We start from the raw sequence: 13,206 nt of genomic DNA on the forward strand, positions 1-13,206 counted from the left end.
AGCACATAGTTTAACTGAGGGCACAGTCTGCCCTGGCAACCTTCTTTTGAGAGGACTCTCTCTCTCTCTCTCTCTCTCTCTCTCTCTCTCTCTCTCTCTCTCTCTCTCTCTCTCTCTCTCACTTTCTCTCTCTCTTTCTCCGGCTCTCATTCCTTCGTTTCTTCCACCAGCAGCAGCAGCAGCAGCATGAGGGGAGACAGGGTGAAGCAGGATTCAATTATGTGAACCTGTAGTTAATTACTGCTGTCAATGATTTGTAAAGCTGTTTTTATAAAGTGTGGTATTCTGGCAATGTCTAAGCCAACACAATGAGCATTGAGTGTCTAAGTGTGTGTGTGTGTGTGTGTGTGTGTGTGTGTGTGTGTGTGTGTGTGTGTGTGTGTGTGTGTGTGTGTGTGTGTGTGTGTGTTTCCCAGTAAAGTTTTGCTGATTGCTTGAGTATCTGCAGCTTGTTAGTCAGTAGCTTGGGAAGGTGTGCTGCAGCTACCATCACTTTCATTGTTTGCACTACAGCTTCACTGCTGGATCTCCACCATTCTCCTTCCACCATAATCTTTTCTGTTTTTCTATCAAGCAAATTCTCTCTGGTTCCCAGCTTTTCAAATGCCTGCTTTTCTGTCTTTTATATCATTATGGACTGTTAGTTGTACAAAACAAGACATTTGAAGAACCTCATCTCAGAACCTCTTAGGGTCATTTTCACAGTTATTTGAATTATTTCATAAACTAATAAATTCATCCATTAATTGATAATGAAAATAATAGTTAATTCCAGCCCTATTTTATAGCATGTACATGTTTGCATGTGCCCTTGAAGACATCCCATGTAGATAATTCGCCCTTAACCCTGGACCTTATATCTCCACCCAATGGCAAAAATGAAAAAAACTGGTCTTGAAGCAGTTTCAACCACTGAGCATGCTGATAACAATATGAACATGTCAAGTTATTTTGTCATGTTATCTGAGCCAAAGCGGCTTTTCAAAACTACCTTACCCCCCCTGCCCCCACCTCCTCCTCTCCTCCTTGTGCAGGAGTGCATTTAGTAAACAATGTAATACCATTCCCTGTGATTAACACACTCTCTTCATTGTGTTGCTGCCAGTCATACAATACCCACCTGTTGTCATCTTAGTATTTATACAGGCACAGCTACAGACAAAGCCATTAACTGACAGACCACTGTCAACAAACAGAACACAAGACGAAAGGAGACGAGGAGAAATGATACCAAGAAATGAGGAGGAATGTTTGGGCGGGTGCATGTTGCGCATTGGACAGAGATGAAGGTGATGGGGATGGGGCGTTAGGTACGGTTGGTTTAGTCTGGCTTCGCTCCACACCTCAACTCTTTGATGAATCTCAAAGACAGCGAGCAGACACAGAGGCTGGTTCATCCTTAACCACGGGAGGAGCGAACACATTATGGCCAACAGGAGTTGGGGAGTTTTGTACATGAAACATGTGCTCAGGCCCTCTCAAGTAGATGGAAGGATAAGGTTAAGGACAGATAAAAAGAATGCAAAGAGAAAATGTGCACCAACAAAATAAATGATTAAATTTTAGAATCAGAAATTTAGAAAAGTATCATTTTCATTCCATCCACCCCGGTCAACCCCTATGTTGGCCCACCCAGCCCTTCCCACACCAGCCGCATAAATCAGTCCTGCTGTGTAATGTAATGTTGTATACGCATGGTAAGCCTTTAAGCTCAGCAAGCCTGTTTGAGGAGCTCTATGGGGAGGCTATGAAATCAAGATACCAACTCAACATTTTTGTGGAAGGTGCATGTGTGTGAGTGAGTGAGTGTGTGTGTGTGTGTGTGTGTGTGTGTGTGTGTGTGTGTGTTTGTGGGTGCATGTGAGTGTGTTAGAGGTAGAGTATACATGTGTGAGTGTTTGTATTTGCTTGCTTAATGAGCATGAAGTTTCGTCTCTGCAGAGACAGCAACGAAACATAAGTGGCAGAACCTAAAACAGACTGCACGCTCCGCACGCATGCACACACACACACGCACACGCACACACACACGCACACACACACACACACACACACACACACACACACACACAAATCATTTATCCAGGAGGGAGGCGATGCAGGCTAGAATTCCTTTAATCAAGTTGTTTACGATTTTGAGCTTGACGTTGGCTCACTTGGGAACATTTTCTCCCCTTTTAAGACAAAATGTGAAATTATATGAAATTAGAGGCAGCAGCGGGACTCAGGCACTTATGCACTAAAGACACCCCAAGCCTCAATATATCATTCCCATATGCAGAGACAGACACAGGGCGGACAAGATCGTCTCTCCTCACCCTCTCTCTGTTTCTCTTTATGTTCCCGCTCTCTCCAAGTGGTTCTGTGCAATGAAGGAGAGGAAAAAGAAGAAATGCAGTTAGGGAAGAGGTCCTCTGGGTCTAGACTTGTCAGGAAGCACCTGATGTTCATGGCAGAGGCAGAGAGGGGAAAGTCCCCATGCCTGGTGGGTGGGGTGGGCCACACACACAGACACACACACACACATGCGATGAACATTACCACACAAGTTATACACACCTCCAGAAGTATGACCCCATGAACTGCGTCTACACTTAGTGATAGATTACCCCATGCTGCAATTTGAATTTGAATGGTTCCATAGTTTGTAATGTAATGTCTCACTACTGTTAGCCTCAAAAAACAGTTGTGTCATTTAAAGTGCATTTATTACACGTGACCAGTGAGTGAGCAACATGCACCAATTTGGGCAAAATAAAAGTTACAGTAAAATTGAAAACTTTGAGTTCAAGTGAAAAAGAGAGAAAGAGAAACCTTACACAGACAAAACATGAACGTGACATCAACATAAATGGAAAGAATTTTCTTTCCTGAAAAAAATCTTTTCAATATCAGTGGGAAAAACAAGTTTTAGTTCCAACAAGAAGGATTATTGTCTGCCATTTACACTCTCTATTTTAATTATCTGACAACAAACATGTCGTTTTTTCAAGGCTCTTTCTTAGTCTCTCCAAAATATTAATTATTTGAATCTGTTAAGATTAGAACTATCGTAAGACAGTATGAGCGAGACCTTTGTTTTTTACTACTTTTAAATCAGTTCTTCTTGAAACCAAGACATTAAGATCACAATATTTTGCAGAATGATCACAATTATAATTTTTATAATGTTTTACAATAATTGTGGAGCACTGACATACAAAACAGAGAGAGTGTGTCTAATGGCAAGTGTCTTTCCTCTTTTTCTCTTACAGGGCAGCACACTGAGGAAGAGAAAGATGTATGAAGAGTTCCTCAGCAAGGTCTCCATCCTTGGTAAGTCTGTATGAATATGTACGGTTTAAAAACTTATCTCGTAATGAATATGTTGGTTTTACTGTTTATTTCTGCATTTACTAAGGTAGTGTGGTGTACAGCGTGTTTGCACATGTCGTGTACAATGCCATGTTTCACATTCATTTTAAACACCAGGTCAGAGAGTCCAGAGTGTAGGCAGTTAAATCTGTCGAGTGCAACATACACTGTAGATTAGCTCACATAAACACAGGTGCACGTTGTCACACAAGGCCCATAGCTGAGTAAGGTCTGTGTGTACAGTCCTAATCTTCTCGCACTGTTCATACTAAAGCCAGTCTGTGTGGACAATTAAAGAATAGGGAGTTAAGATAAGCCTCGCTTTACCCACTGGAATTTGGACAACACCAGCCTACTCAGGCCATTGGAGGAATGGCGAATGAGATTCATTCAGACTTTCAAAACGAGTTGCAATTGGAACTGACATCTCATCCCCTTCCACTTGATCGTGTGTGTGTGTGGTGTATAGAGTAAGGCCAAGCCCCCTGTACAGAGTTATTAGCTGGCTGAATAAACACATACACTTGATTCAGGTCTTAGGAGAACGTCTCTGTGAGATCCACTCTCTTTTCATTCACCTCCTTTCTTCTGCGTCCCCCTTTTGGACTGCCTTGTTGAGGCTTGTATTCAAACGCCTGCCTCCCTCTTCGAAGTGCTTTTCCTCTCTTCATTCCTCTTTCTGTCGCTCCGCTTCTCCGCTCCACCTCTTTGAATTGGAGGAGGGGTAGGAGGCGGGAGTGTTTTTGTTTGTCTTTGATTTTTGAGATAGCCACGAAATTGGGTACAAACCCTTGATGTCGATGAGTGAAGGGGGGGGGGGACGGACAACATGTTCTTTGTCACACATCCCAATGGCCAATTCCCTGGGTGCGTACTATGTGCGTTGCAAGGTGATCCAAGTGGGTGCAGGCTCTGCGAAGCGTGAAATGTAGGTTCTTTAGTCAGCACATTTGTGTATCACGTTACATGCCGAGCTGTTAAAGATCACTGCTATAGGACCTGCTGCCTTTAACTTGCAGCCAGACAGAGGACATTCATCTGGGGCCGGCAGACACCACGGCCCCACCGGAGGGGACACTGGACACCTCCAACCGATCAGACTTCACCTTAGTTAATCCTAAGAACATACACATTTACACACACACACACACACACACACACACACACACACACACACACACACACACACACACACACACACACAAATAGACATACACTGGGATCAGTTACTGAGCCCATCAGGAGACAACAGTCTCAGACAAAGAGATTCTGCTGTAGTGTTACGCCTCTAACTCGTCTCTTAGTCAAATCAAAACACTGATTCATCCTTTTATCTAGACAAAACTAAAGATGAGGAGTGTTTTCACTGCAGATAAGTCACATTCCACATGTAGATGTATAGACTGTTAAGATTAGGCAACAGTGAGCCACTGAATTGTGAAAGAAGGATGAGCTCATTTGGTGAATCTTCTATGTGGATGTATTTAGTTATTAGTGGGTCCTTTTTCTATAAATATCAATAGTTCAGAGTTGCTCAAAACTCCTCTGGTTGGAACATTTTTCCAAGTAAAGATGTGTGACCGTCTGTGTTTTTGGGTTCTGTGTGAATACCAACAGCTTCTAGAAATATCCCGTGGGCTAACCACGTCACTGTAAATGTGGACAATCGGAAAGACAGCTGTCGCCACCGGCTCTCAGAATCAACGAAAACTGAAAAAGATAGATTCTATCACAGGTTTTGGCAGGACTGGTTCACAAATGGTCAATGTTCTTCTTGTACATTTAACGGAATTTTAAAAATGTATTAGAGCTTTGAAAAAAATATCTTAATAGTTTTAATGTTATATTGAATTCCTTTAAATTAATTTAATCTTAACTTTATTATTATATGCTCGTACAATTATAGTCCTGTCCCTGGAGTGTAACTGAATTACATTTTACAATAACAGAGGGGGAATATTCAGTTTGAATCCAGCAGCATTAGATCTTCCACCCTTTTAGATGTATCCCAGCCACTGAACAAACATTACTCCCACTTTGGTTTGTACTACAATTTCTATTTATTTGATTGAAGCTTATGCTGTAAGTACATCCTGTACATATTCACTTTAACAAGCACCAAGCAGATGCTCTTATCTACGGCAGTTTACCTTGAGCGAGCATCACTATCAGGGATACCTGACTGGGTTTGGAATAAAACTTTACAGTTTTTGTATGGTCAGACACAGGGCAGCTCTCTGTCAACACACCCCAGAATCATTAGAGCTGAGGTCTTACAGATTTAGGAGATAGTTCTAAGGTGTTTTTGCTCCATGAGGCTCCATGAGATGAGGGAGGAGGCAGGGGGATCTGAGATGTAATGGTCCCTGATGAATGACTGGATTAGCCTTAGTCAGGAATTATCGTTCCCACCAGCTTACTGGACTTGAGCAAGAGACATCCTCTCAGACCATGGAACACACTCAAACACATAGAGCATGTTTGTGTATCTACTCTTGCATTGATCAGTGTAATAAACATATTGTTTTACTGATCTGTGTGTGTTTTCCATCCACAGAGTCTCTAGATAAGTGGGAACGTCTGACTGTGGCCGATGCTCTGGAGCCTGTTCAGTTTGAGGATGGAGAGAAGATAGTGGTGCAGGGAGAGCCTGGTGATGACTTCTTCATTATTACAGAGGTAAGGTCTGTCGAAAGGCCTGTGTGTGTGTGTGTGTGTGTGTGTGTGTGTGTGTGTGTGTGTGTGTGTGTGTGTGTGTGTGTGTGTGTGTGTGTGTGTGTGAGAATCGAAGTCTTGTAGAAAAAGTAGTACTAACACTAGTAAGTCAGAATGTGTGGTAACTTTCTTTTACTGTCACATTTCCTGTAAGCTGTACGTGTTGGCATACAGAATGTGGCCCAATACCGTGTGTGTGTCATCAGGTGGGCACCCAGATTGATGTACATGTCATCATGCAGAGACGTTGGTGGGCTCTTTGCTCAGGTCGGAACAGTTTATTGCCACCAGCAGACAGACTAACCGGTGGTGTTCCCCTGCTCCGGCCCACACAACCACGATTACTGTGTGAAGAACGGCCCCCCTCACACTGCAGGCTTTGTGGAGCTGGGGCCCCTAGCGCAGCCTCATGAAGGGCCCCCTGCCTGTCATCCTAACACACTTTTGATTAACTCCATACTTACAGAGCTTTCACCAGGGTCAAGTCAGGAGGGCCCTGTCTAGAGAAGGTGGGGGCACAATCTGCTGTCATTTTGTCCTTGCCTCCTACTCTCCCCTCTCATTCTTCTTACTTAAAGGTTAGTCTCTCTGTCAGTTGCTCTGTCTATCTAATGTCCAACAATAGTCAGAGGGAGCAGTGCGTTGGTTACAGTGCATGGGAGTGGTTCGGTGCAGTTAAGCCAGCGGAGGATTTTTATCAAAGGTGTTGAGTGATGTATCACTCCTTATCCCTGTGTTGGCTCGCTCAGGTTCTCTCTCTCCACCTGTGCCCCTCCAGCACAACACTGTTTCTCTCCATCCTTCTTTCATTTATTCTTTCACTCTCCTAGTTATTCCTCTCTTCAAAGTTATACATTGCAGTCTGTAAGTATTTGGAAAGTAATATATTTCCTTAGTTTTGGTGCTAATTCAGCACATTAAATTTGGAATTCAACAATTATAAGTTTAAAGTTTTGGCTTTCAGCTCTGGAGTTTTGATGGTGATCACATCCATGTTGGGTGAAAGGTGAAGCACTGGCCCTTTTAAACATTAACAGCAGTAAATCTAACTTAGCATGTGTTTTACTTGCTGAAAACCAGACTGAAGGTAAAAAAGGTAAAAAGCCCTCTTTTCTTTTTATTTCTTCTTTCAAAAGTAATGCAGTATCGCTTTAAAGCTGAAATTTGGCACCCGTCTTAATCTAATATGCAAAAAAAACGTTATCCCAGTCAAAACATTTATAGACTGCACTGTATGTATCGTACTGTACGCTCACCTCACGTTATCCAGCCAGTGTTCAAGTTTGAAGCCTCCAACTGAAGCCTCCTGAAGCTGCAGACATCCTTTAAAAGGCAGTTTGACTATGCAGAAAATGAACCCAGTTGGGGTTTAGGACACAAATTTAGCAGTTACCGTACCAATGCCAGACTCATCAAACTGAGACTTGTACATCCCAGAGAGGAGAAAGCCAAAATATGCAGAGGAATCTGGGAGATTATAGGATGGAGAGACGGGGATGGAGTCTTCGTCGGCAGGCGGCTCAGTCCAGTATGTGAGTGTGTCACACCAGACACTGTGAGCCTTACCCAACAGTAGTTTTTGTCTCTTTCTTTAATCCATTTTTCCTTTCTCCTGTCTATCTTTCATTTTGTTCTAAGCTCTCTCTCTCTCAGTCCGTCCTCAGTCTCTCTCTCTGTCTCTTGTGCAGCATGGCCTAACTTTCCCAGAGCAGGGTGGACTGTGGTGGAATGTGTGTTGCTGACTTTCACACGGGGTCAGGGGACCCAGCCTCCCGGGAGGGAGACGAGAGAGAGAGGAAGGATGAGTCAAAGAGGGCAGGGAGGGACATATAGGGAGCAAGAGGTTGGTTTGAAAAGGACCACATGTAAGGCGGGAGGGAAGGATTTTGTCCATCAGTCTCGACACAATTTTTGACTTTCCTCACTCGCCATCCTTTCTTCTTTTTCTTCATGTGCACTCATTTATTTCTTTTGATTAAACCAGGTTGAGATGTCAGTGCTTTGTTCATTCAAAACTTGTTCATTCTCACTCCCCCGCCTCCCTCTTTTTCTGTCTCTTCTCACTCTTTTGTCGTTTCTGCGGCTTTGGAGCATCAGCCAAAGACAAACCCCACAGTCACTAATTGCATGCTGCTGATGGGCAGGATTAACAAAAGGGAGGTATAGAGACATAACTTTCTTTGCTTGCTGGGAGGAATGGAGCCCTAATGAAAAGTGACATGTTTACATTTTTTTTCTCACACTGTACAAACAAGTCTTCAAAGAATTCCGGGGGCCATGAAGACTCAGCCTCACCTTCCTCTTTCCTCCATTTCCTCCTTTCTTCAGGACTTCTGCCCCGACTCACCCAACATGCACACGCTTTCTCCCTCATGCTTATACACTCAAACCCAGCACCCTGTCATCCATGCTTTTACTACTGCCACCTAAAATGGTGCATATGGAAAGAGGGATAAGGAAACTTGTTGATCATCAGAGACATCGCTGAGAGTTTTGAAACATGGTGTTGAAAAGACAAAAAAACATGTTGGATATGCTGCTTCTTGGGCACATGCTTTCTTTACTTGTAACTTTTCAGCAGAGGTGGGACAAAGTCACCATCATACGGACCCATACATGCCTGTTAGCCTCTGGATGAAAATTGAGTAAAATCAGGTCAGGGCTCTTCGTCCTCTCTGCTGATGCATCCACTCTCATCTCCTCCCGTCATCAATCTACATGTAACCAACAACTCAATGTGTCATCTCATGTTTGTCCTTTGACCCTACACAAAAGTAATCACACTGAGGGGCTCTAAAGGGTCCCTGTGGGTCACGCAGAAGAGATATCCTCTGTGGGTTGTCTACAATATATCACCTGTTACTGTATAGACTGAAGATCAATGCAGTTAATGAATGAAAACATTTTTGAGTGCAAGGATACAGTCACAAGAACAAAGATTAAGATAAACAGGGCTTAATTGGGTGAAACTATTTTTTGAGTAATTTTCTCTTGTAAAAACGCAGTAGCCCTTAGGCCTCTTTGTGTATATGTTGATGTTTGAGTGAGAAGGTGCAGACACTGCTGGTGCTGGGTGGCCTCGGGAACAGGCTACTCAGGATATCACCTTTCTTCTTCCATCTCTGCTTGAGCCTCTCTCTCTCTCTCTCTCTCTCTCTCTCTCTTTCTCTCTCTCTCCCTCTCTGTGTGTGCCTGTTGTTGGACCAACGGTTGTTACTTCCTACATGCAAAACGCTACATTTTGACATGTCACCACGAGCCGACTCGCTACGCTCTGCGTGTGGTATGTGTGTTTAGGTATGCGTACAAGTGGATGTGAATGTGCATTTTGGTGAAGGACTGTAGTGTTATCTGACTAGCAATACCACACAGTAGTGATCATTTAGTATTTCTGTTTTTTAAGTTGGCTCACACCATTGTTTTTTTTTCCCTCTGCGACTTAATTCATTCATACTTTCTGTTGGTCTTCCCTTTCTCTCTTGCCTTTTCTTCTCTGCTATCTTATGTTGTTTCCAGTCCTTCGCACCCTGTGTCTGGCAGCGTGGTGAGGAGGATATTCAATGTTTATAAAAGAAATATCTGTGGACCAGACCGCTGCCCCTGGGGGGTACAGTACACAATGGTTATCTGGACCACACCGGGAGAGGCCTGGTCACGAATGAACTACTGTACTTGACGGTGCTGCACTGTCTCACTTTCTTTGTTTGGACATGAATGGAAAGGAGAGGAATCAACTAGTTGTAAACACAGAAGCTTCGATGCTCCATCCCCCTCACTCTCTCCCCCATTCACATCTCTATCTGTTTTATACCACTTTTGCACTCAAAACGCATGTTTGGTGCAGCCGGATGAAGTTCAATAAAAGTGGTAGCCGCAGTACACGTGAGATTAAACTCGGGCGATGGTGCAGACAAAGTGGTACAGTTTTAGGGGATTTCTAGCCTGGTTGACACCAGACCCTTCTCAGTTGTAACTGAGAGTGGGTCTGGGAAAGGTTCATTGACAGTTCATTTCCAAAGGGGCGTCACCAACGGACGCCGCTCAAATGCCTCTGGGCGCATTGGATAGTCCAACCAATCAGACCAACGATCCAGGTGGCGCTGCGCTTCGGTAGCCGTCATGTTGAATGTAAACAAAAAGCTGCTCGCCGTTGCTGTGCTATCGTCGTCGCGTAAAGCCCGCCTCAACTGTTGTGATTGGTGTAAAGCCCGCCTCAGCGTTTGTGATTGGTGCCTCGATTTCGGGGACATTGGAAATGGGCTTGAATGGGCTCTTCGCCAGACTGACTTGCAGAGCAAATCTCAAATTTGCCGGAAGTTCGTCAGGGTTTACCCAGGATGGGAGATTTCCTTTCTTGGGTCACATTATGAATAACCTTCACTCAGCAATTATGGTTCTGACTTATCTGTCAAATGCCAAAAACATCAGATACAGTATGTGTGGACTGGAGAATTAGCGCCACAAGCTCTTTATCTCGATGTGCTCATCTCCTAATATTTGCATAAGAGTAGTATATGGGAACATATATTGATTAGCATTTTCTTTTGCCAATTTTCTGGAAATTATCATTACATTTGGTGATACATTTGGATGGACACCTGCCTTGTGATATTAAGAAGAGTAGAATGTTTTTTTTTATAATTCTTTTATTTTATGCCTTATTAGATAGCCCACAACACAGAGATGACAGGAAATGAGGGGAGAGAGAGATGGGGTATGACATACAACAAAGTTCCCGGTCAGACGCAACCTGGGGACGTTGCAACACCCGGTCAGCACTTTAACCCCTAGGCCACCAAGGCACCCTAATAAGAGTAGCATTTTGGTGAACGCTGATTTATCCCATGTCTTTGAATCAGTCCGATGGAGGTAAAAGTGTCTAGATTGCTTTCTCAATGTGATATAGACTGTATTTTTTGCAGTCTAGTAACCCTCTACTTCCTCCTGTGGTGTTCACATTGTGGCTTAAATGCCATCCCGTACGCAATGAAAAGCCTCTCTGGTCAGCATAGCAGCATTTTAGTTCACCACAAAAGCAAACTGTGAAACACCAGCCTTTTCTCTGCTGCTGCTGCTGCATGCTCATAAGTAAAAGAATAAAGCTGATGTAGCTGCAAGAAATTTTCCCACAGTGGAAAACTTCCACAGGCCAGATTTGAGGTGCAGTTTATTTTCTATACTACATTTTTTTTTAAATGTCAATAATAGTTAGAAAACCCAAAGCAGTAAATGGGAATAGCCTAGCCAAAACAAAAAATAGAAAAGTTCAGGATGTCATCTACACCAAACAGTTGCTGGACAGTCGCAGCAGTTGTCTCTGAAAAGAAATAAAGTTTTGCAGGGAATAAAATTACAGAAGCATACACAAGACATACGGGAACATGTCAGTCTGTCCTCAACACTCTTAACATTCAGCCGTGCTCAGCTACATTATCACTGCCCTCTTTCCCACCCCACAGCTAAATTCACCCGGCTGTATATCGCGTGTGTGGTGATCATGGCATTACGGGACACGGTTTGGTCATCTCTTACACACGCTATGCCCCACTTACTTGAACAGTATCCCCCACTTCTCCACACTTCATTTCAAGCACTAACTCTCTAAATCACACACATATCCCTTTCACTGAAATACAGTCTCACCTTTGTGTGCCTGCAGTAAAGAGCTGGCAGTTTTGGGGTTCTCATTAAAGCTCATTATATTCATATTTGGCATTATTAGCCTGGTCAGCAGAAGGAGCAGAGAGTGCAGAGAAGGATTAGAGACAGTGAGAGAGTGCTGGAACGGTCAAGTCTGTTTTACCACACGGTCCAAGACAAGCTGGGAAGTTCCCCTGCTGATTTCTTACCTGCTACCAATTTACTGCTGAACTTGAGTACATGCAAATGTCTAGACATCGACATTAAAAACACGTATTCCTCCTCTGTCTAAACATATGCACGCCAAACTTGTGCTCCATCTCGCTCTCTCTCACACACACACACACACACACACACACACACACACACACTCACACATACACTCATACGCAGTGCTCATTCACACACACAGTTTGTCAACAGCTGCAAGGTACACAGCATGAACTGTTATCATCTGTTGGGCAGAGTGAACGGAAATCAAATTTCCTGCGTTATCCTTTTTATATGAATCACACCAGCGAGCGATGGTAATATGCGTAGCGAGGTCGAGTCAGTCTGTCCAGCAGACATCAGCTGTTGATTTTCTCACTGTATGTGTGTATGTGCATTTGCGTGCGGGTTTGTGTTTCATTCTGAATCCATCTGTGTCTGTTATCGTTGCCTGGTTGTGTCTGTTTGCAAATGCACAACAGACTCAGTGGGTCAGAGACATGCTATCGGAGCATACTAAGTTTTTGGGTGGGTCCATGAAAGTGTTAGTGTTTTAGGGTAATTTAGGGACACTATATGGGAGTTGTGGGTGAATGCTTATGAAGGGGATTATGTGATGGAGACACTGAGGAATCAGTTCAGCCTTATACAGGTTTAGATGTTCATTTTTTATTACACTAAGAAGGAAAAAAAGCAGAACCAATTAGAATTTGTATCACACACCCCGTTGGAATATCTGAGTATGTGTTTTGTGTTCCTGCTCATAGGCGTCCCACAGAACAGGTGTCCGTCCCACAGGAAAGTGGGCTAAATCCTGTGCACCTGTGTTCTTATTAAGCAAAGGAATTTCTTCTCGGTTTAATCCTCCTGGCGATTTTCAGCCTCTTGCTTAATAACTCCTCCTTTTTCTTTCCCACCCCCTCCTTTCCTCCATCTCTCCCCCTCTTCACCAACCCCTCCTCCTTTTATTTCTCTCCCTCTCCTGTTCTTTCTCTTGTCTTTGTCTTTATTTTCTTTCCTCCAATTCTCCTTCTTTTCTTTTCTGTCTCCAGGGAATAGCCTCTGTTCTGCAGCGCAGGTCTGACAACGAGGAGTACGTGGAGGTTGGCCGCCTCGGACCCTCTGACTACTTTGGTGAGTGCCTCTGGGCCGATGAAGCCTTTTTCCTTCCCAGTTTGGCACCACACACAAAAGGCTATGGGTCAAAACAATAAGTAGTTTTTCATATCCTGGATTCTGAAGGATACTGTAAGTGATACAGTATGACAATGGGAAAGGTGGAATTAT

The 13,206-nt window shown here is 43.6% G+C and overlaps 1 protein-coding gene across 3 annotated transcripts in view; it reads left to right on the forward strand.

Moving 5' to 3' along the window:
* prkar1b (protein kinase, cAMP-dependent, regulatory, type I, beta) overlaps positions 1-13,206 on the forward strand; it is a 68,441-nt gene that overhangs the window by 53,059 nt on the left and 2,176 nt on the right. For all 3 annotated transcript variants that reach the window (XM_031312429.2, XM_031312431.2, XM_031312430.2), the window contains 3 exons: positions 3,255-3,315; positions 5,912-6,033; positions 12,972-13,053. In XM_031312429.2, the coding sequence (XP_031168289.1) occupies positions 3,255-3,315; positions 5,912-6,033; positions 12,972-13,053 (265 nt within the window). The remainder of the gene's footprint in view (positions 1-3,254; positions 3,316-5,911; positions 6,034-12,971; positions 13,054-13,206) is intronic.

Source organism: Sander lucioperca, chromosome 21 (genome assembly GCF_008315115.2).
Source record: "Sander lucioperca isolate FBNREF2018 chromosome 21, SLUC_FBN_1.2, whole genome shotgun sequence".
Lineage (NCBI taxonomy): Eukaryota > Metazoa > Chordata > Actinopteri > Perciformes > Percidae > Sander > Sander lucioperca.